This window comes from Peromyscus californicus, unplaced genomic scaffold, assembly GCF_007827085.1.
Source record: "Peromyscus californicus insignis strain IS unplaced genomic scaffold, ASM782708v3 Scaffold_15__1_contigs__length_86483966, whole genome shotgun sequence".
Classification (NCBI taxonomy): Eukaryota; Metazoa; Chordata; class Mammalia; order Rodentia; family Cricetidae; genus Peromyscus; species Peromyscus californicus.
In genome coordinates, this window is record NW_026294447.1 from 52,567,951 (window position 1) to 52,592,501 (window position 24,551).

At 39.6% G+C, this 24,551-nt stretch overlaps 1 protein-coding gene across 8 annotated transcripts in view; it reads left to right on the forward strand.

The window, feature by feature from the left end:
• Positions 1–24,551, forward strand: part of Ppp4r4 (protein phosphatase 4 regulatory subunit 4) — an 89,080-nt gene that overhangs the window by 19,198 nt on the left and 45,331 nt on the right. For 5 of the 8 annotated variants that reach the window (XM_052738857.1, XM_052738858.1, XM_052738860.1 and 2 more), the window contains exon 3: positions 3,997–4,099. The exons of 2 other annotated variants lie outside the window; for them this stretch is intronic. In XM_052738857.1, the coding sequence (XP_052594817.1) occupies positions 3,997–4,099 (103 nt within the window). Of the gene's footprint in view, positions 1–3,996; positions 4,108–24,551 lie in introns of those variants that run through there. One more of the 8 variants, XM_052738864.1, reaches the window with a different exon arrangement.

Below are 24,551 nucleotides of genomic sequence, written 5' to 3' on the forward strand. Positions count from 1 at the left end.
TCCTAAAAAGGAGCATGCCCTAATGACTAGGGCAAAAGGGAGCCATGGGGCAGCCCGTGAATGTTCTTCATGCTTGGCTTTCAACAGAAAGCTGGAGGTTTTGAAGCTTTGGAAACTTAATTTGTTTAAACAGAAAGGGTAAGATTAATCAGATAATTATTTAAAGACTGTATATGCTGCATTAGGTAAAAGATTTTGCATCAACTCCTTTATATGGTTTTGGGTTCCTTCCACTCAGTGATGGTAGTGCAGATGTGTATTAACTACATACACTTGTATAGTAAGCAGTGTCAGCCTCTGAAACATTATTGCTTTGTTAATATCGTATTGCTACCAAAATCAGTGATGGCATGATTTTTTTGTTGTTAAGTAACTTGTTCATTTGGATACCCAAATAATTTTATTTTCTTTAAAGTTCAACAATTTATTTAAGTGATGATTGTGCTGTATTGATTTCTTGGGAATATGGTATACTCTTTCATTTTTTTTTAATTTTAGAAAAAATTTTTTGAATTATATGTATGGGTGTTTTATCTCTGTGTGTGTCTGTGCACTACATGTGTCCTTGGTGCCTGTGGAAGTCAGAAGAGGGCATCAGATCCCCTGGAACTGGAGTTGCAGACAGAAATGAGCCACCATATAGGTGTGGGAATCTTACCTGGGTCCTCTGCAAGAGCAGCAAGCACTGTTAACCAATGAGCCATCTCTGCAGCCCTTAATTAAAAATTTTAAATATTTACTTATTTTTTTCCATGGGATGAATGTGGAGGCCAGAGGACAACTTTGTGGAGTTAGTTTTCTCCTTTCACTTGTGTATAGGTTCCAGGAATTGAACTCAGGTTGTCAGGCTTAGAGGCAAATGCCTTTACCTGCTGAGCCATTTTGCCAGCCTTAAAAAAAAAATTGTTTTCTTTGACCATTTCAGACATGTGTCTAGTGTACTCTGATGACTCACCCTCTCCTTCTGCCTCCCTCCCTTCTTCATAAAATGTCTTCCATATTCATAACTTTGTTTTGTTGTGTCCCCACTGAGTTTAACTTGTTAGGTCTGTGTGACAACGGGATTGAACTGTTCTCTGGAGCCTCTAGGCTCAAAAGTAGGCACACAACTGGATACTGTGCCTCCCTCCTCCCAGAATGTTAGTTGCCAGTAGTTGATTAGTAAGTGGTGGGGTCCTTTGAGCCCCTCCTCACCCATAGCTCTGTTGGTGGGGCCAGTGTTATCTACGCCAAATGCTCATGTTCAGTGACGAGACAGCATGACCCAGGCTACTCTTATAAAAGAAAACATTTAATTTGGGGCCTGCTTGCAGTTTCATCATCATGGCAGAGAGCATGGCAGCAGGTAGGTGTGGTGCTGGAGAAATAAAGAGCTACATCCTGATCCATAGGCCAAGAGAGGGACGCTGAGCTTGGCATGGGCTTTTGAAACCTCAAGGCCCACCCCTAGTGACACATGTCCTCCAACAAGGCCATACCTCCTAATCCTTTCAATCTTTTCAAATATTTTTAACTTAAATGAAATTTCTTGCTTAGTTTTAATCTTTGGATTCTCCCTATCAGCATGTTGTATTCTGTCCATCTTCTGTATTATGTTCTCTCATAGCCTTTTTACTTTCAAATCTTTTATTTTTGTATTTAAAATTTCCCCTTTTCTCTTCAGCAGTGATTGTTTCATTCACCTTTTTTCTAGTTGAGTCATTTTCCAACTTCCTGCTGAGTTCTATCACCTCAATTCTACATTTTCATAATTAACGATGACTGTGATGTTTTTATGTCTTATGCATTTTAAAAATTTTCTTTTGCAGACAAATAGTGGGTTATAGTTATATGTTTTATGGGCTCTGTCTCTTGTGATCAGAACTACTAGTCTTTGCCTTATTAGAAAGTAAGTACTTTAAAGAGAACTTTAAACACACACACACACACACACACACACACACACACATACACACGGAATTGGATTATAATCTTTAAACCCTATTTTCAGGGTTTTAGAGCCCTTTTTTGTTACGTTTTGTAGTGTTGAACATAGGATGTTTTGCCTTTTGAGGTCCAGGTGTTCAAATACATGAACCTATACTCACATTTAAATAACAACCGTAGTATATTTGTTTATGTGACTGATGTAATACATTACCACAAACTGGGTAACCTGGAACAACAAGAAATATTGTTTTTATAGTTCTGTAGACCAGAAGCCCAAAATCAAGAAATCAGTGGAACTCTAGGGGTACACCCAGTTTTGGCCCTTTAGCTCCCTGTGGGTGTCAGCATACCCTGGCTTGTGGCTGCATCACTCCCATCTCCATTTTTGCGGTCAAATTGCCTTCTCCTGTCCTGTGTTTTCCTCTGAATAACTCCTTTATACACACATGGTATATTAGACCTAGATAATCTAGAATGATCTCTTCATCTCAGGATCCTTCTAAAAATTAAGAATACACCCCAATATTCCAGGATTAAGATGTAGACATATTTTAGGGGTTCCTTTTCAACCTATGACAAGTAATTTAGTTTCCACCTTCTGACCATCTTTCTAGATTAGCATAGTCCCCTATTTCATGCTAGTCTCTTTTCTTTCTTCATTTTTTTCTTTAAAAGATCTACTTATAAAGGTAAGGACAGTGAAATTATTGTGATACTCTGTATTCCATAGTGTGCTGTACTGCAACAGGCTAAGACTTGCTACATGGCAGGACAGCTTCATTCACAACTAGAACATATTTTTTATGACTGAAAAAAACCTACACAATTCTGAAGAAAAAAACATATTACTTATACTATTTGAAAACCTTATATTTAAAGCTCACATACATTTCATAAAACCATGAATAGTTCTTGTCATAGTTACTTTTCTGTTGGTATGATAAAACACTATAAAAGAAAGAGTTTACTGGGGTCTTACAGTTGCAGAGGACTAGAGTCCATGACCATCGTGGTGGGGAGAATGGCAGCAGGCAGGCAGGCATGGTGCTGGAGCAGTAACCGAGAGTAGAGCTTACATGTTGAAACACAGTCTTAAGGCAGATAGAGGGAGACTCAGAATTGTTCTTTTGAAACCTTAAAGCCCACCTCCAGTGACATTCCTTCTCCAACAAGGCCACACCACCTAATCTTTCCCAAACAGTTCTACCAACTAGGTACCAAGTATTCACATATATAAGCCTATGGGGGCCATTCATCTTCAAATGACCACAGTTCTTTTTGAAGAGAAGTAAAAATAATTTTAATTTATTAAAAGTATGTAAATAAATAAATGTTATACCATAAGCATTTAATGTGTTTGGTATCTGTTCAGAACAGGTGGCATTTCCCTTCAGTACTTGACATGCTTACAAAACTTGTATCATTCAGGCTGTACTTTAAAGGAATATTTGTAGTTTATGGAAATGTTCTTTCCAGAAGAACTTGAATATTTCCCAAAGTACTTATGCTTCTAGAATACCACAGAGATTATTTTGGGAAAAAAGCCTTAATGCATGTTAGACCAAAAAGGACTTATATAAAATGTCCTAGTGGCCTGTAAGAGCTTTGAGTGTATCTTTTAGAAGTTTCTTGCAATTCACAAAGCCAATCTATACAAGCTATTTCAGTGTACTCAATATTGTGTTTTGGCCTAGATTATTTTAGTTTATTATTATTTAGTTATTATCTTACTATATTTTTATCATTATATATTTTTATAAAGTATAGCAAACAATCAGATTACAGAACAAAGTATGCTAGAATTTTAAAGTATTAGTAAGATTGTTAACATTTTATGACACGTATATATAAACAAGAAATCTTATTTTAGCATAACTGTAATGTCTACATGTATTTGTTATAAGATTCATTTAATAAAATTTTATAACTGGTTTTACTTTTGTATCTCAATGACGTGTTTAAAACATTGTAGAAAGTTATTAAAAGCAGTCATTTTTCAAATTAACCCATTTAATTAAAAATTCAGCTCCTAATTTTAAATTTAAAAATTTGCATTTTCCTTGTAAGTGCTGGTCAAGATATCCAAGGAACAAGTGTGATTGCAAATCTTCCATTTTTGATGCGACAGAATCCTACTGAGACACTTCGGAGAGTCTTACCCAAAGTCAGAGTAAGTTGGTATGAAATAAGATTTAAGTTTCTTGGTTTTTTTTCCGTCCCCCACTAGCATGTTGTCACTATTGAGAGAAAATTTCAGAGCTTTGATGGCTGATCTTTTACACCTACTAATGGAGTAGAAGAAATGTTATTATGTTTATTTTGAATTATGATAAAAATATTTAGGAAAATTAGTTGTAAAGAGTTCCTTGGTGATTTTCAGTAAAGGTATTTTAAAAGTAAATTTAATATCTTAAAAATGTGTAACTATCTTTATAAAATTATAGATATATCATTTAATATTGTTTTCAAAATTTTCAAAAATTAGCACACTAATTTTATGTCTTTGCTACTGATAGTAATTTAACTAAGATCCTGCATGGTGGGCTGTGGTGATTTCTGAAGAATCCTCAAATGAAATTCATTATGGTCATCACAATTTTAGTTTACATGGATTTCATTCCTTCCTAAATTTCTTGAGAATTAGTTTCTTGTTGTGAACATATTTTCTCTATTGTCACATTTTTCCTCAAGTACATAATGCCCATTGATTATTAATATTTCATGCTAGATATTTAATAATTAATATATATTATTTGCATCAGTGTACATTTGAAGAACTTTTTTTTTTTTAATAACAAGTATTTTGTGAGCAATCCGGACAGTGGTTTGTGTTCTCTAGCATCTTAACCACTAGTAGGGTCAGAGGGTGCCTGTGGTTGGAAATAGTATTTGCTAATAGTGAGTTTATTTACTTACCTTCAGTTTTCCATTTGATTATAACTGTTTACAAATTAATTTATACATATTCAAAACTAATCGATAGCATATCTTTGAGTTTTGTTGTTTGGAATTATTTATGGCATGGTTCCAACTACTGTCATTTTCATAAAAAGCCCATATTTCTGTAAGACAATATGAATTCTTACTGGCTACCATGGGGATTCATGAGTGCATTAAGCTTTGTTATGTCTCTTATCCCAGAATCGTGCCTAATTTTGAAGTGAGTAAGCTTATATAAATCAAGCCTACTTGTACATTCGATTTTGGTAGTGTTAACTGACCTAACATTGTCATCATGACAGCCAGAGGCACCAGTTAGATTGTAGAAAGTAGTTCATGTAAGTAAGACAATGTTTTTAACATAAAAAAATGTCAAACATTCTGCATACCATGTTGAGTTGGCTAAGTCTGGTCCACAGAGATCAGACTGAGCATCCAAAGTACATGCTTTGTTCCCAAAGAGGCCAGAAGAGGTTATTAGGATTCTGGGACTAGAGTTATAGATAGTTGTGAGCTGCCATCTGGGTTCTGGGAATTGAATCCTCTGGAAGAGCAGCCATCTCTCCAGCTCCTAGCATCCAGTTGCATAAAACAAGAATAAAGGATGTAAGGTAGACATCAGCAGCCTTTGGAGGTTCTGAAATAGTTCTGTCAAAATTTTGCTAATGTACTCATAGTAAAGGCATTAAGTAACTCCTAAGAAACTCTGCATGTGTGAGGAAATGCTGGGTTCATTTCAGTCCCCAGCACCAAAACATCTCCCCTTTAAAAGAAAAGAAGAAAGAAGAATATGCATTCATTTTGTATATACAGTGTATTTATATACAGTTTCAAATATTTCTTCTGAAACTATAAGGTAGGCTTGAGTTATGGAAGCTATGTTTGCTTTTTGTTTTTTTGAGACAGGGCTTCTCTGTGTAACCCCAGTTATCCTGGAACTCTCTGTAGACCAGGCTAGCCTCAAACTCAGAGATCTGCCTGCCTGTGTGCTGGGATTAAAGGCATGTTTCACCATACCTGGCTGAAGATATGGTTTTAATATAGAATATTTCAGCTGATTAATTGGATTCAAAATGAGTACCCACTAATGAGTTTGTTTTAAGAAAATCTTTATTTATTGAATGATTTCCTTCTTTTTATTTTATTTTATTTAATATTAGTTTCTAGTCAGAATCTCATGTAGCCCAGGCTGATGTAGAACTCAGTATGAAGCTGAGGATAACACTGAGCTTCTGCTGATTCTCCTGCCTCCACCCCCTAAGAACTAGTATTAGAGGATTATATCCCCATGCCCAGTTCATGTAGTACTGGGGCTTGAACTTAGGGCTCTGTGCAAGCTAGGCAAGCACTCTGCAGTTGAGCTATAGCTCCAGTTCTTCATTCTTTCTTCAGGATAACTAGTAAGCAAGCATTTGTTAGGACTTCCATTTCTCATGCCTGCACTGTTTGAAGGAGATACAAAAAAGGTAGAAGGGTCTCAGGTGGGACCCCACATCAGGAAAGTCCTTAAGTCATGCAGTTGGGTGAAGGGGCAGCAGCATGCAATAGAGTACTGTCTGGTTCACACTTTGCATAAAATCATTCAAGTGAAGCATAGGAGAAAGCTTTATGGGGTAAAAGTGATGATAGTGCTTTTGTAGACAGCTTCATATGCAATGGAAGATGGCCAAACCTTTACCAGTGCATTTTAACTGGTGAAACTGTACCTGTTTGCAGATGATTTTAAAATCATGTGCTCAGAGATCATAAGACTTACAGGTACTTCAGGCTGGCACATTTTCAGGTCTGCCTGGCTTATTCCAGAGATGAACTGTGATAATGTATTTCTCATAGTCAGTTTCTTCACCTTGCTATCCTGGTGATTTCTTAATTTATGGCAAATCCTCTTTGTATTTATTTACTGAGCACTACTTGTCAGGTGCAAGGCACAGTTATAAACACCGAAGTAGAGATGAATAAAAGACAGGGAACTTGTTCTTTAGGAGGCTGTAGTGCAGAAATGACCCAGACTTTAACAAGTAATCAAACAAAAGGCTGACTGTCACTTGTGATAAGTGCTCTGAATGTAAAAGGACAAAACTGGGACACTGAGACAAAGTAGTAAGTTAGCAAGAGAACTTCCATGCACTGGGAGGGCAAGGAGAGCCTCTTAGCAAGACTGTGACAAGCAGGACAGCAGCAGGTGGCCTGAGAGGCAAGAACTGGTGGGACAGTGATAAGTGTAGTTGGGGCTAGTAGGAGGTGGAGTGTGGACAGAGAACAGGCTGGACAAATGTCAGTGACATCGGTTTTGAGGACAGCGGAAAGCTATTGGTGACTTTGAACTGTGCTCATTTTGATGAATGTGTAGATCACAGACTAGAGTGGGACAGTTCCAGAGCTTCAGTACTGGGCCTCTAAAAGTCAATGGCAGGTTGGATTAAAATGATGAATTTAAGCAGTGGAGCAGTGTACATATATGTCTCAGATGCATTATCAGGATGAACAGAATTCCATAATGGATTGGAATAAATGAATTCCAATTGGGTTGGAGTTGGAAGCAGCTTCCAGATGGTTGGTGTGAGCATCTGGTGGTTTTCAGTGTATTAGTAGAAGATCTGTTGAGTCCACAGGTGATAATAATCTAAGTACTTGTTAATATTGGTCTTTCATGATTCACTTTGAGAGGACTTAAAAATATAAGCAGTAAGTATTTTATTCAGGAAGTAATTATTCCCAAGGACATTACCACATTTGTGACTCCAGACTAAACAGCTTTGAGAGCTCACCCCTTACCTTGCTTCACCCAAAAGAACATGAGGAAAAGGGATGTTGGGGGCTTTGCTGGTCTTACACATTATAAAATTGTACTGATGTTATTTTTTTTTACTACATTTCCCTTTAATTGTTGCTGCTGTGTCTTAATGAAAATATGTTTTAAAGGCTACTATTTTCACTGTTTTAGAGATGAAGAAATTTGACCTTTTTTTTCTCTTTTTTTGAGACAAGTTCTCTCTAGATAGTCTTGATTGTTGTGGAATTTTCTAGGTAGACAAGGCTGTCCTCACAAAGATCGTTCTGCCTCTGCCTCCCAAGTGCTGGGATCAAAGCTGTGAGCCAAGATGAAGAAATTTAAACTTTAAAGCAGGAGAGATGGCTCAGCAGTTAGGAATGCATATTGCTCTTCTAGAGAATCTGAGTTTGGTTCCCAGCACCCAGACAGGATGGCTCACAACCACTTGTAACTCCAGCTCCAGGGATCTGATGCTCTCTTCTGGCCTCCATGGGCACTGCATGCATATGTGCACACATGAACATGTGTGAGCATGCACACGCAAACACATACAATTAAAAATAAAATCTGAAAAACAAAATAAATAAGTAAAATATTAAAATGCCAGCAACAAAGTTAGAATTATAATTGAACTAATTTCATTTATTTCCAAAATTTCCTTTCTAAGCTATATCCAAAGTGGTTGTTGAATTGTTTTGTACTTGTCTCAAGGTGGAATTTAAGTAAGAATCAAGAAAGAAAATATTTGACTTACAATTTAAGTTCTTTTTTTTTTCTGGAGCTGAGGATTGAACCCAGGGCCTTGTGCTTGCTAGGCAAGCGCTCTACCACTGAGCTAAATCCCCAACCCCACAATTTAAGTTCTATAAATGTGAAAATACTTCAAGATATAGTTATTTTACTCATGTTATGCAACTTAATCCTATGGTCATTATTGACCTAGTATTTTTCCTTCAACTTAATAAACTGAATTCTGAGACATTAGATTTTAATATTGAACTTGTGCTTATGCTATGCGGAAGTGAAGGGAAATTGACTGTCAAGATAAATTTCTAAAATTCTGTATCCTTTTATAAAATTACAAATGAGGGTGATATTATTACACTTAAGATAGCATAATGGGGTCTGTTATAACACAGCACCAAACATTTCTTCCTGTTGAACTTTTGAAGTAATTTCATTGTTCATTTACTTATATTTTTCTCCAAAAATGTCATAATATTTATTGTACAATAGAAAATGTGTGGTGTTAGACACAGAAAATAACTATAGTGAGTACTTACTAAGGTTTACTGATCAGACACTGTACACTGTTGAATGTTTTATACATTTTAGTTTCTGAGTCTAGACAACAGTTCCATGGTGCCCATCCCACAGAGGAAGAGACAGCTGAGTCAATTTACATTCCCATCAGAATCAATCTACCTCAAGACCCAGCTATACCACTCTTGAGCATATACTCAGAGAATGCACAATCATTCCACAAGAACATTTGTTCATCTATGTTCATAGCAGCTTTATTTGTAATAGCCAGAACCTGGAAACAACATAGATGTCCCTCAATCAAAGAATGGTTCCTTCCTTCCTATTTCCTCCCCCTCACCTCTGCCCTCTCCATCCACTCCTCCTTTGCTTCTGTTCAGAAAGGGGCAGGCCTCTCATGGGTATCAACAAAGCATGGCATATCAAGTTGCAGTAAGACTAAGTACCTCCCCTTATATTAAGGCTAGGCAAGGCAACCCTGTACGAGGAATAGGGTCCTAAGAGTCAGCCAAAGTGTTAGGGACAACCCTTGCTCCCATTGTTAGGAGTCCCACAAGTAGACCAAGCTACATAACTGCCACATTTATGTAGAAGGACTAGGTCAGTCCTATGCAGGCACCCTGGTTGTTGGTTCAGACTCTGAGTTCCTAAGAGACAGGCTAGTTTTTTACTGTGGGTTTTCTTGTGATGTCCTTGACCCCTCTGACTCCTACAATCTTTCCCTCTCTCTCTTCAGCAGGATTCCCTGAGCTCGGCCTAATGTTTGGCTGTGGGTATCTGCATCTGTTTCCATCAGTTACTAGATGAAGGCTCTCTGATGACAATTGGGGTAGTCATCAATCTGATCACAGGAGATGACCAGTTCAGCTTACGTATCCACTATTGTTAGGAGTCTTAGCTGGGGTCAACCTTGTAGATTCGTGGGAGTTTCCCGTGCATCAGGTTTCTACCTGACCCGAAATGCACCCCATTTCCAGTCATCTTTTTCAGTACTCTCCCCCTCCATCTACCCCTCAACCCAATTCCTCAAGTTCCCATGCCCATTAGCCCCAGTTCACCCAGGAGATCTTCTATTTCCCTTTCTCAGAGAGACCCATGTGTTTCCCCCTCTTGGGCCCTCCTTATTACCTAGCTTCTCTGTGTCTGTGGATTGTAGCATGGTTATCCTTTACAGCTAATAACCACTTATGAATGAGTACATACCATGTTTGTCTTTCTGGATCTAGGTTGCCTCACTCAGAATGCTTTCAAATTTCCTGATGTCATTGTTTTTAACAGCTGAGTAATACTCCATTGTGTAAATGTACCATACTTTCTTTGTCTGTTCTTCAGTTGAGGGGCATCTATGCTGTTTCCAGGTTCTGGCTATTACAAATAAAGCTGCTATGAACATAGATGAGCAAGTGCTCTTGTGGTATGATTGTGCATCCTTTGAGTATATGCTCAAGAGTGGTATAGCTGGGTCTTGAGGTAGATTGATTCCCAATTTTATGAGAAACCACCATACTGATTTCCATAGTGGCTGTACAAGTTTGCACTCCCACCAACAGTGGAGGAGTGTTCCCCTTGCTCCACATCCTCTCCAACATAAGCTGCCATCAGTGTTTTTGTTCTTAGCCATTCTGAGCTTAGTCAACCTCCTGATTGGCTGATCTGATTGTAGAAATCTCTAGTGTGTAATTTACTTCAGGCCTCAGCTACCTTGTCTGATCTGCAGCAGTGGCACACAGGACCTATTGCTTCTACTTTGCTCTCTAGAAGCCCCTCATACCGAGAGGTCTTTAAAAAGAACCAACCAATCATGTTTTATACTCTTGTATGCAAAATATCACATCAGTGATGAAGTAAAGTGACATACTTTCCCCTTCTTTTGCCTCTCTTCCCTTATCCCCAAGAATCAAGCCCTGATCCTAGGTAACTATAAATGTTACCTTATTCTAGAGCAAGGTAATTTCTGAACTTGGGTAAATAATGGATATGGAGATAGGGAGATTGTCTTGGATCATTTGGCTGGGGCCCAAATGCTGTCACATGTCTCTTATAAGAAGAGGGCAGAAGATGAACAAGTGGGAAAGACAGCAGTAAAGGTGGAGGAAGATGTGGGAAAGCCAAGAAATGATAACACAATAGCTAGGCATGATAAGGAAGGGATGCTACACTGCCAACTGTTTCAAGAATGTGGCACTGGACATCTTGGTCTGAGTAATACTGCATCAGCACCTCTGGCTTCTAGAACTGTGAGAGAGTAAATTTCTGTTGCTTTAACATAGTTAGCTTCTGTTAATTTGTAATAGCAGCTACAAGAAAACTAAAATAAATAGCTTTTCATTTCAAATAGAATAAAACTTCCTATCATGCCCTTTCTGACCTTGGCATCTACTGTCTTTCCCTCTTTTCCATAAAAGCAGAATCTTTGTCACTCTAGTTTGTCATTTTATCCTCAGAGCCTAGAATGGTGTTTGGAAATAACAGATACTCACAGCCAACTTTAGAAAGAATGGTGATTGAACTGAATGTTCTGAGACAACCAGTGTCTACCCAAAAGAGCCATGACGTGTTTGACACTCTGGTCTGACTCACTGAAGGATTCTTGAGTGAAAACAACATTGATCACATGCTTTGATACTGACTTTTTCTCTCAGACATCTTACAGGAGTGAGAGGAGCAGGTAGCAGTACATAATAGAAGACAAAAGAGACATAGTCTATTAAATCAATATGAAATTTGACTATTTAAAGTTGGTAGATGTGATATAGCAATATTTTGATTCTGCAAAGATCCACTACTTCTACTTTTATTACCATTTGTGACTTTATTTTCACAAGTAGATACAGTAAGAAAATACCAAAAATATCTTCCAGTGTGAATAATACAGCATTTCATACTGACTAGAGATAGATTCTTAAATGATCTTGTTTTGAATTTGAATAGAAAGCATTTACTTTGCAAATAAAGATATTTGTGAATGAAAAGCTGAATGCATTTTTAAAAAGTCTTATTTGAGGTAGTACAGTTGAATGGACAAACAATAATGATTTGTGGAACACTTAATGTGGGGCAGGCACTGTGCTTCATGCCTTAGATACATCCTTTAAACAAATGTCAGCCCCATATGATGTATTATACTCGTTTAAAGCTGAGGAAATGTGTACTTAAAGCTCAATTTTTGACTGTAATGCTTTGTTAGAAGGTTTCTAAGAAGTATGAAAGAAAATAATTGGTTTTGATACTTCTCTGAAATAAAAACAGTCTTAACTAAGGAATGAGGGAATATAAATGAGCAATACAAACTGCTGTCTTCTTTGGTTTCAGAAAACGTTCCTCTCTTCCTCACCACAGTTGACATTTTCTGAGATAAAAGTTTAAATTCCGAGAAAAGCAAAAGGGTTTTATGAAAGCAACACAATTATACATCTGAAACAGAACATGATGTTCCAGGACCCCTGCAGGTCACAGATGGCTTGTGGTGGAGCATAGCATTCCATTGGCTGACACTCTGATTGCAGGCAGGGAAAGAGGGGAGGGGAAGGATTCCCACAGTGGTATAAGGTTAATGGAGGTTTCCAGCATCAGAGGAAGAATCAGCTGTGCAGGAGGCCTTGTGGTCTAGAGCCATGAAGTTATAGAACAGTCTCCCAGTTCACCAAGAAAGAGAATGGAGACAACTGGGAGGAACTGGAGCAGGGACAGACAGTGGGAACTGCTCTTTTGTGCTTTATAGTGTCAAATAAAATTATGTTGACCATAATCTTTCAAGGATAATGTCTGTTATGTTTTTTCATTTTATCTTTATTTGTATTTAAGGATAAAATAGATTGACATTACTAATTACTTTATAATACTAAAGATCTATGGAAACATTTACAAGTATGTAGATTGGACATAAAGGAAGAATAATATAAGCAAGAGAATAATTTTTTTTTTTCAGTGAAACAAAGTCTGATATAATCCAGGCTGGTCTCAGATTCTCTATGCATTGAAAGATGGCCTTGAACCTCTGATCCTCCTGCCTCAGCCTCCCAAGTATCAGGATTACAGGCATGTGTCACCAAGCTCAGCAGTTAATATTTTTAATAAATCTAAAGTTTGATTTTTTTCATAAAATTCTAGTAAAGAACAGTGTTCATATATTTGCTTCTTGGTTATTTAGTCATCCATCTTGCCTGTAATAAAAATGAGTTGGATTTTCTCAAGTTCTTTTTAATGTACAGTTGAGCTTAAAAGAATATGAAACAATTCCTGGGTTCAAAAAAATGGTTAGCTCCACTCCCTCTTAGGTTGTAGAAGAGCTGTAAGAAAGTATTATTCTCCTTCTAAAACTAGGTTAGCTACTAAATCCACATGCTTGTATATTTTCTTGAGCCTGTCACAGGTCACCAGGCTGCTACATGAGTTGAATTCTAAAAAGCAAGATGATGATGAATCCTTTAAAGAAGGTGGGATATAGGGACACTGACTTTTTTGTTTGTTTGTTTGAATGCAGACTCTGTGTTGATCTGGCTAGGCTGAACTCATAATCCCCCTGTCTCTACCTTCTGAGACCAGCTGCAGATGTGCCACGTAAGAGTCTGTATCAGGTTAGAATAACTTTCGACTTTGAACTCACCAGCGCCACCCATACATTTCCTCATCTATGGCCGGCCGAGCAGTAGAGCTAGCTCTCCTTGGTGCTGTAGGCATGGTGGTGATTAACTACTACTGAGAGAGGAAGCAACTGTGCCTACTTCCCCAGAACCTTCTCTTTGGTAAAGCATAGGCTTGATGAGGGAAGAGCAGTGAAGACCCATTGTTCTGTAGGAGTGTCAGAAGAAGCAGCAGCCTCTTCTGGAAGAGATACCAGGTTTCCTTTCTTCATTGACATTGACATTTTCATTGACATTGAAAGGCAAGAGAATGTTAGGTCTAAGACTCTGCACCAAATAAAGCATAGAGATCTGCCAGTGGGGGAGTGGCAACAAATTTGACCCTGCCAAATACTACCCTGCTCCAAGAAATAGCCAGATAGGTACACTGAAAAAGCTCCATTCTTGCAGCCTGGACTCAAAGATCCTGACTAAGATGACACAGAGTCAAGGATGAAAGGCTCTTACTTCTCCCACTAGCCCAACGTACAGCCATAAGCAACAGAGCTTTACTAATAGGAAAGATAAAGTATGAAAAGAAACCCCTGCTTGAGAGGTATTGTTGGGTCATGGAGGAGAAACCTTTGGCATTACAGACTGCATGCTAAATACAAAGTAACAGTAGCCCACTGTTGGAGGAATCTAAAACCAGTGATGCCATAGAGGTTACCATAGCAACAATAAAACTTAAACCCAGGTGAGGTACTAAGTAGATTTATTTGCCACCACCCCAATAACCTTGAGAGGAGGCATGTTAGTTTCAGAGCTGTTATATCTGTCTTCAATAAATAGTATCGATTAAAAAATTGCTAAACTCCCAAATCAGGGGAGGAAATGACCAAGTATCAGTGATGACCCAAGAAGTATGAGATAGGTAAATAACTGTGATTAACTTGTTAAAAAATGATGTGCATGATCTATAGGGCTTTCAACAGAGAGATGGAACATAAAATAGTCAAATGAAAATGCTAGAAGTGAAGAGTAATTAATGTCAGACATGAAGGATGTGTTTATTGTTTGGACACAACTGGGGAATCAGTGAACATGAAGACAGATATTAGCCAAGCCAACCTCAAAGACAACGAAGAATGCAAAACTTAGCAGAGAAGTGACCTTGGATACAGGTTGAATCTCAGAAAGACAAAAGGGAAAATGGAAGAAATAATGGCCAAGACTCTGAAATTAGTGAAGGACAAGAAACCATAGCTCCAAGAATATAAGGACACCAAACAGGAGAAACACACACAAATGCACATATTCATACACAAACACACATACATAAACACTCTCCCAGGAACATGATGATAAAAACTACTGAAGATAAGGGAAAATGAGATAGTCTTGAGAGCAGCCAGAAAGAAAGGAGCAGGAAATATTACTTAGGGGAACACAGGCAAGAATTTCTGGTTAGAAGCACACTGCTGGTGGGAATGTGAAATGACTCAACCACATGGGAAGACTGAGTTTCTCAAAAATTTAAATATGTACTTAGTATGGCACTCAGTTGCTTCCCTTCTGTGGATTAAGACTGATACTGATGTTTTCATAGAGACTTGGTCATGAAGGCGTTGAAGTTCATGGCTAGTTACTTGCAGCTAATGCTGAAAACAACTGAAATCTACACCCATAGGTAATGGATAAATAAATTGTAGCAGCATAGCCATGAGGTAATGCTTTTGTTTTAATGAGACAGGGTTTCACTATGCATTCTAGGCTCACCTTGAACTTGTATAATTCTGTACCTCAGATTCCCCAGTGCTGGTATTATAGGTGTGCACCACCATACCTGTACTACAGGCTCATTCTAAACGTCGTTCATTTTAGGTACAGGATTTTAGAGTGCTTACTGGCAGGGTTTTGTTGTTGTTGTTGTCTTTTGGGGCACACATACGGCGTCTCTAATCTGTGGTTTATTTTATGTTGCTAGCTAAAATTTCTGAGCTATCATTTTTTTTTCCAAATGTGCTTCTATTTCATCCCTTCTAGGTTTCCCATTTCTCATATAATTAGACCTTTTCTTAGTATCTTTTGTCTTTTACTTTTTCTGTCATTTTTCCTCTTTGTGATTTATGTTGGGTGTTTAGTCCTAACCCATTGTCCAGTTCACTAGTTTGTGTCTAACCAATTTTAATTTTGATTACTGTATTTTTCTGGTCTGGAAATTCTACTTAACTTTTGTAAATCTTCCACAACCCATTTAAATATATTAGAATTTTCTGTTGAAATTCTTACTGTATTTTTTGTTTTCTTTAACTAGGCAATGTATTTGATACTATCAGGACCTGGAACTCCTTTTAGTGTGTTTGTTTTTGAGACAGGGTCTCACTGTGTGGCTCTGGCTGGCCTTAACTCTTTCTAGAAAAGGTTGGCTTTGAATTCAGAGATCTGCCTGTCTCAGCCTCTGGAGTGCTTAGGATTATAGGCCTGTACCACCATGCCTGCCCAGTGTGTTTTTATTTTCTGCTGGATTGCTGATTCTTTTCCATATTGTCGAATCTCCTCATCTGCCTGGATATTATGGATTCTGTGCCTGATCTTATATTTGCCAACTTACCTGTTACATAGTTTGAGGCCCACAGGATAGCTCCATTTGGTAGGGAATATTTTTCTTCCAGTCAACTTAACTATTGTCATAAAGTCTCTTGTAATTCCATTTCAGGTATAGGATGTATTATGATTCAGATATAAATAACTTTGAAGGTACTTGGGTTGAAGACTTCAGTCCCAGCTGGAGGATTGTGGAGAACTGATTGAATCATGAGGATGTTAACTTTATCAGTTGATCATTCATTGATGATCACAGGTGATGATCATAGGGTTACTCAAAAGTGGGGCCTGCTTGAAAGAAACAAGTCATTGGGTATATGTCCTTGAAGAGTAGATCCTGTCCCTGGAACCTCCCCCTCAGTTTTATGATAAAACTATTCCTGGGGTGATGCAACACACATCTAATCACCCCAGATATGGAACCCATGACAGAACAAAGTTTGGATACCACCAAAGTCCAACTTGATGAACCAGTGAGTTTTATTGGGTTTACTTACAGGAGTATGAGTGAGGATTTACTTACAGTAGCGGAAGTGACTCAAAGACAGCTACATTACCAAGGTCCACCCCAGCATGGGTGACAGGAGCAAACTGTAGCTTGCAGGCAGTTCAGCAGGTTGGAGGGGGTTCTTTCCAAGTAACTCTGGTCTAAACCTTTTCAGGCAGCTTGGCTGGTTTCTGTTCCTCCCAGGCAGCTGGTCTGGTCTCAGAGTCTTCTTTGAAGCTTCATTTGCCTGAGAATCATGCAGCTTTATTGTTTACTCTGGGAGGGAGGGGCCTAGTGAATCCTGTCAGTCTCAGGGACTTCCTGAATTTATTTTGAGTTATTTACCTTCCTGCTTAAGGAGCATTCCTGCAAGATGGAATGTTTCAATCTGTGGGGAAACTTAGATGCTAGCTCCTGAGTCTCCCCTTTCTTTCACTCATGAGTATGCAGCTCTGGCACTTTCTTCTGGACTCTCCACCTTCTCTGCTTTAATATTCTGCATCATCATGGGCCACGGAGTTAGCCACCTGTTGACCAAAGCTCTGAGCCAAATTACACTTTTCCTCCTCTCAGTTGCTCTGGGCATTTTATCCAAGTTCTAGAATGCTGACTGAAGCTAGAGGGTTCTCCTCTGATTGAAAGAGGGCTCCCAGGGCCCCAAAAGCCTAGCAGAGTTGTCAGCGTCTTTAAGCTGCCAGCCTCTCCTGACCCTCGCCTAGAATCAGCAACTATTGAAGAGAAGCAATTCAAAATTACATGCTTGATTTTCTGTATTTGCATAGTTTCTTGGTGGGTAACTTTTCACTACCTTGTTTATTTCTATGTATTTTCATGGAGACAATTTTTATATTTTGTCTAGATTTTTAAAAAATGATCCTTGTTGGGAGTATTGATGAGAATTACCCCATCTGCTATTGCTAAGAGAGGAAGTTCTCTTTATTTTTCCTTGTTTTAATTTCAGAATGTTAACAATGAGATTTATTTATTTATGTGTGTATGTATGTAGGTATGTGTGTATGTGTGCACGTGTCTGAGGAGACCCTGGAACTGGAGTAACAAGTAGCTTCTTGTGTGAGTGGTGGGAACCAAACTTGTGTTCTCTGGAAGAGCAGTATGTACACTTTATACCTTTTTTTTTTTGGGGGGGGGGGGGTTTTCGAGACAGGGTTTTTCTGTGTAGCTTTGTGCCTTTCCTGGAACTCGCTTTGGAGACCAGGCTGGCCTCGAACTCACAGAGATCCGCCTGGCTCTGCCTCCCGAGTGCTGGGATTAAAGGCGTGCACCACCACCGCCCGGCCAGTATGTACACTTAACCTTGGGCCATCTCTCTAGCCCTCAGAATGTTAACTTTAAATTTTTTGTTTATGTAACTGCATAGGTTTTAGGTATGCATATATCCCTTTGCTATTCCTGTAATTACCCTTGCACTCACACAGGCCAATTAATTAATTTCTGTGTTATGTTAGCAATACCCGAGAACCTATAGTTAAATATTTTGTTAAAGATTTGTTACAGATATCCTTATATAAATGTTATTTCTTTTTTTAAGATTTATGTATGAATATTTTGTCTGATGTATGCATATGTACCAGGTACATGTCCGGTGCTCTTCAGAGGTCAGAAGAAGGTATTAGATTCTCTTTGGAAATGAAGTTATAGATAGTTCTGAGCCACCACGTGGGTGCTGGGAATTGAACCTGGGTCCTTTGCAAGAGCAGCCAGTGCTCTTAACCACTGAACCATCTCTGCAGACCAACACTGTGTTCTTAAACTCCTATTTTTTGTTGGGGTGAAAATTGTTTCCAGTGGTAGTTTCCCACTTTCAACTCTGTTTTCTCTTAGGAAATCTCATAAATCCATCTGTATGGATCCACTTATTGTCTTTGGTTTACTATTGTTGAGCTAAAACACAATGACCAAAAGCAGCCTGGGGAGGAAAGGGTTTATTTGGTTTACATTTCTTGAGCCACAGTCCATTGAGGGAAGCCTAGGTAGGAACCTGGAGGCAGGAACTGAAGCAGAAGCTATGAAAGAACACTGCTTTACACCCCACAGCATTACTAGCTTGCGTTCTATAGCTTACTCAGCCTGCTTTGTTGTACCAGCCAGGGCCACCTGCTGAGAGGTGGCACCACCTCCCACACCATTATTGAAGAAAATGCTCTCCAGGTTTGCCTGTAGATAATTTGATGAAGACATTTTGTCAACTGAAGTGCCTCTTCCCAGATAGCTCTAGTATGTATCAAGTTGATAAAAACTAACTAGGGCATTTAAAGAGGATGAAATCTGTATGTATGGTATTCTGCTTGTGATATCTATTTATGCCTCAAGTCAGCAACCCAAAACTGAGCTCATGGAATTTCTTTTTGTTGTTTTACATTTACTTATTTTTATGTGTGTGAGTGTGTGTGTGTGTGTGTGTGTGTGTGTGTGTGTGTGTGCGTGTGCGCGCACACAACTTGGCAAGAGTTGGCTTTCTCCTTCTACTATGTGGGCATTGGGGAGTAAAACAGAGACCATTAGGCTTCTTTACCCACAGAGCCATCTTGCTGGCCTGCTCATGGCATTTCTCACAATATCTGGGTTTCCTTCACTGTCTTCTATCCTAAGGTGTTTCAGTGTTCTCCTAGCTTAAGAATTCTCCAGGTACCTTTGGTTCTTATACCTTTTACTCTCTTATATAGTCTTGTTTATTTTATGTCATAATACTTCTTGAATTTATCTTCTTTCCCCAGCCACACTGCACCCATGCTGGTCCCAACAGTTGTGCTGGTTTGTTTGCTCTGGTAAGCACAGTAGCTTTTCAAGGTTACCCTAATCCTTGCTTCCCTCTCGTGGTATGCTGCTTTCCTACTTCTAATTCCATTTCCACTCTTAGTAGGAAGGACATTTCAAAGCATTTAGAACTGCAGTGTGTGTCTTCTTGTGCTTAAAGGGTCTGAGGCTTTGCCTAATTGAGCTGCCTATTCACTGCCAAAGCAAACCCACCTCTTTGCTCCAAGCAAATGGACTACTCTTCTAGTTCTCTTGTTCAGCATGTTTCTCCATACTCCTCAATGCTGGATGCTTGGACCGCTCTCTTTATTATACTTCTTGCTTTCCTGTGTAGTGGGTAGCTGTTCTAGCTATGACCTTGGAGCATTACCCCTAGTGAGGTTTCAGGTAACTGTTACACTTGACCTTGAAGTCCATCTCCCTGGGGCATGGCCACTCGGGACTCTTAAGACCTGGGATGCACATACACAGCTCTCTCTTCCAAGCCTACATATATTTTTACATACATTGTAAACTGTTTAGAGTTTTATTCCATCTGAATCTGTCTTATTGTGAATCTGTAATCATTTTTTGACCATTGATTTAAACTGCAGTGTGGCTAGGACTGAAGCAGCAGTCCTGGCTGCAGGCTCTGCCCACCTCAGCTTCCCAGCATGGTGGAGGTATGTTTACCACCAGCTCTGGGGGAACCATGCTCACTACCAACTCTGGGAAACAATGGGTCTATGCCTCCATCCAACAACATGTAGCCCAGAAACCTTTTTTTTTGGGGGGGGGGGGGTCTGTACTAGCCAAAGCTAAACTCACCATGCAGTGTGCTGCATGGCTTGGAGAAACCTCTATGTACTATGGTGGGAATTCTCCATGCTGTAGCTCAAGTCTGCATGCTGTAGCTTCTGTGTATCACTGCTTGCCTACACACAACTAGGAAGCTGTTTTTAGCTCTGTTTTAGAATCTTTTTTTTTTTTTAAAGCTTTCTCAGATTTGGGTGGAAATTCTTGCTACCACATCTGGGCGCCAGAATGTGGTCAGAAGTTTTCCTGTGTCCTGCCTGGCCCCACAGCTGCTCAGATCCAAGTAAACACACAGAGGCTTATTTCATTATGAACTGGATGGCCTATGGCTCAAGCTTCTTGTTAGCTAGTTCTTATAACTTAACCCATTTCTATTAATCTATAAGTTGCCACATGGCCATGGCATTACCGGTCTGCTGGCATCTTGCTGTTCCTTGGGCAGTGGCTCACATCTCCCCTTACTCTCCTTTCTTCTTTCACTATCTCTCTTGGATTTTCCTGCCTGGCTCCATCCTGCCCTGTCATAGGCCAGTGCATTTTATTTATTAGCCAATGGGAGTAACACATATTCACAGCATACAGAAAGACATCTCACAGCATTCCTGCCTCCTCCTGTTCTACCCTCTGTACAAGTTTTCCTTTCTCCTTACACAGGTTGTTACTTCTCAGGAAAGCTTTCTCTGACTTCTCAGATATTATCTGCTAGGGCTCTCATGGTGTCTTAAGCTTCTCATTCTTAGCTCTCATCACAATTTTAACAGCAGAATTAACAGTATTATTGGAACGTAAGGTACACTGCAGGTCTTGCTTGATTGCTAAGTCTTTAGCACTCAGCATAATCCTTGAATGTGATTGGTTATTTCTTGAGTGTTCAAATGTCTATGAATAGCAGGAGTCATTTGAAGGTAGAGAACCAGATCTTGATTTTTCCCAACTACTCAGGCCTCACCCTGATTCTGGTCCTTAGCAAATGTGAATGAAATTAAAATTCTGTCAGTTCAGAAATTTGAGTCTTGAAAACACTGGATCTGAGAGAACATGAGCTAGAGTCAAGATGGAAGAACCTCAGCATTCCCCTCCCTGCTGTATCCTGGCTTACTAACACTACAGGCACAGTAGGGAGCAGCACCAGGTGTAGACAGATTTTTCTTTGGGCTACCAGCTCACAAAAAAATGACATGGAGACATTAATTATGAAAACTTGACCTTAGCTTAGGCTTGTTTCTGACTAGCTTTTATAACTTAAATTAACTCATTTCTATCAATCTACAGGCTGCCACGTGGCTTGTGTCTTTTACCTCTCCTCCTGTATGTCCTGCTTCCTCTGCACCTGGCCAGTGACTCTATAGTGCTTAGATTCATCTCCTCTTCTCTCTCTGCCCAGAAGTCCTGCCTAACCTCTTTCTGCCTAGCTATTGGCCATTCAGCTCTTTAGTAAGCCAATCAGAAGGCACCTTGGCTAAGACACATCTTCACAGTGTACAAAAAGATTATTCAACAACAGCCAGGAGCTGAAGAGACACTTCAAGATGGAGCTCTGCCCTGTCCTAGAGGCTTACAAGGAAGGTCCTGGCTGCCAGACTCAATCTGAAGGATCAAGTTGAAACTTAGTTCCATTGGCATAGACACACATAGGATCAGAAGCACATCTGTGAGCATGCACCCCACCCTACCTGGCTCAACCTGGTCTTCTCCTCTTCCAAGACATTTGACTGCCACTGACTACAAAGAGAATGGAGGAGCAGCCTTCTTGCCATCTGTAGAGGAGTTGTCTTTGCTGCTCAGAGAGCATAGTTGCTTTTACTGGGGCTGGGAGTGCAGGACCCAGCTAGATCCTCCAAGGACACAGGAACCCCCCCCCCCTTTGTGGAGGGGTGCTCCCTGCAGCTCTGGAAGCCTTAAAGAGGCTCTAGGTCTCTACCTGGATATCTGGTACCCAGGCAGAGATGGCATATAATACAATGAACCAATCTCCAAGGATTCCAGAATGCTTGGGGGAGGACATTCTTCATACCTCACAGGGCCACATCTGATTTCCCAGTCTGCAAATACTTGGTTGCAGCCTTCTTATTTTTTGAGGGGGCTAATGGGGCCCAGGCTTCACTCAGTGTAGGAGAGGATGACCTAATTCCTCTGCCTCTACTGTGCCCAGCTATTTTTTGTTTTTGTTGTTGTTGTTTTGTTTCTGGTCTGGGATTTGGAGCCTCCACCTCCCAGATGCTGGGCTACCCAACCAGGGGTGTGAGACTTTTGGTTGTTTTGTTTTTCTTATGTGAGATCTTTTCTCTTCTCTTCTCTTCTCTTCTCTTCTCTTCTCTTCTCTTCTCTTCTCTTCTCTTCTCTCTTTTTCCCTTCCCTCCCTTCCCTTCCTCTCCACTCTCCTTCCCTCCTCTCTCCTTCCCTCCCTGCACCCCTCTGTTCCCCTCCCTCCTCCCCTCCCTGCCCCCTCACCTCCTTTCCCCTCCTTTCTGTGTGTGTGTGTGTGTGTGTGTGTGTTTAGTTGTTTGTGTTTGGGTTCCCTACTCCACTTTGAGGCAGTTTCATTCACATCCTAGTTTATTGATGATTTTCAACTTGCTTGTTAGGGACTTGTTGGGTTTCATTTCTGTCAGTGGCAGATTGATAATAAACTTATTTATAGAAGCCTAAAGAGCTTTGATTCTTACTAGACTACTTTAGAGAACAAGTTTAGGTTAGAAAAATATGACTATTAGGAAAACACTATTTCCATTTGTAACAAAATTTTCCCAGGGGCCTGCCCTGAGAAGATTCCTCCCAGAGTCCTGGGGAAGATGCTATGTCCAGCATGGGGTTATCTGAGGGAAAAGAATCTATGTACACCATGCTCTTACATCCGTTTACTTTATTTCTCTAAGACAAAATTCTATCTACACAGCTTCAGTTCTGTCCTGACACTCAGTTCCTCTCTGTACCTACTTTTTCTGTTTTCACATAATCCTAACTAAACTCCTATGCTTTTGACCTTATCTTCATCCTCTGTTCCTTCACCCTCCCATCTTTCCTTCCTTGCTCCTTACCCCTGGCCCTGAGAAACTCTGCCTTCTTCTCTTCTCTCCGGCCATTCAGCTCTGTCTACCATCTATAGAAATTCTCCTTGTTCGCTTCTCTCTGGCCATGCGGCTCTGCTCACCATCTACAGAAACTACCTTATTCTTTCTCTCCTGGCCAGGAGACTCTGCTCTGACCAGGAATCCTGCCCCATCCTTCACTCCACCTCCTTGCAAAACCTCCTTGGTTCTGAGTCAATTGCTCTGGAATGCAGTTTTCCCTGTCTGGGGAAGGGAGGTCTGAGCTTCATTTGCACAAGAAACAAAGCTATTCATCTACAGCCCACCTGTCTCCTAGGTCTTGTAGGGGTGTTAGTTACCTAGTGGATCAGCAGTAGGTCTAAGAAGCTAAACTCTTCACCAATATGGCCTAGTAGGATATGGGCACACAAGAATTTCATAGCAGAAGACAGCTGATATATTAAAAACTGAATAACACCATCTATTCCTTGATAAATGGCTTCCTCTAGAAAAATGCCTTGAATTTTCTAGGTATAACTTTAATATACAGCTGAATCTCTAAATATGTTCTTGTGGCCCGCTAGACATTTGCTTATAGAAATCACTAGACTTTCCATTACTACTGTTCACTAAAGAAAACAGTTTATAGTTTTTTCCCCCCACAAAATAGTTAACTAATTAAATACTTTATGGATCATTTGAAGTGGTTATTATAGATATCAAATCTATTAGTAAGTATTTCTTTCATGAACACACTCTTTGCAAAGTGTTAAATTGTTACTTTGCTTTTGAAATTGAAGCTATAAAATCCATTATTCTAATTAATTATGTATAAGAATGACTTATAAAACTGCTGAAAGTGCAGTTTTAGGACCTTGCTTCTCTCACTCCTCCTCTTCTTCTTCCTTTTCAATTTTTTTTAATTTTTATTGGTGACCCTGTGTTTTTGCATGACAGGGCATTTATTCACCCATTTATGATAGTGTAAGAGTGATCATTGCTATTCCCTTTACAAAAAGGCTCTTAGGATATTGTTTGTGTATATTCTCATCAGTCCCCTGCTCAGTCACTGAAGTGCAGATTTAAAGAAGGGCTCCATGCATCCCTTCATTGTTCTGGTTTATTATCTGTAGTGAATGTCCCTCTCTGCCTGACCTGCTGTTCTTAGCCAGCTCTCCTCCCAGCTCTTTCTATTGGTTTGGGATGAGGAAGAAAATGAGGTATGGGAGAAAATTGTTATAGGCATCTTAGAATTGGCACATTCATTCTATCTGTTTATCTGTAGCTCAGATTTAGTCTTTTGTTAATGTTATAATTCTGTAATAAAAGAACTGCCACCTACTGTTAATTATTGAGAGTTTTCACATTAATTTCCCTTAATCCCCCGAATA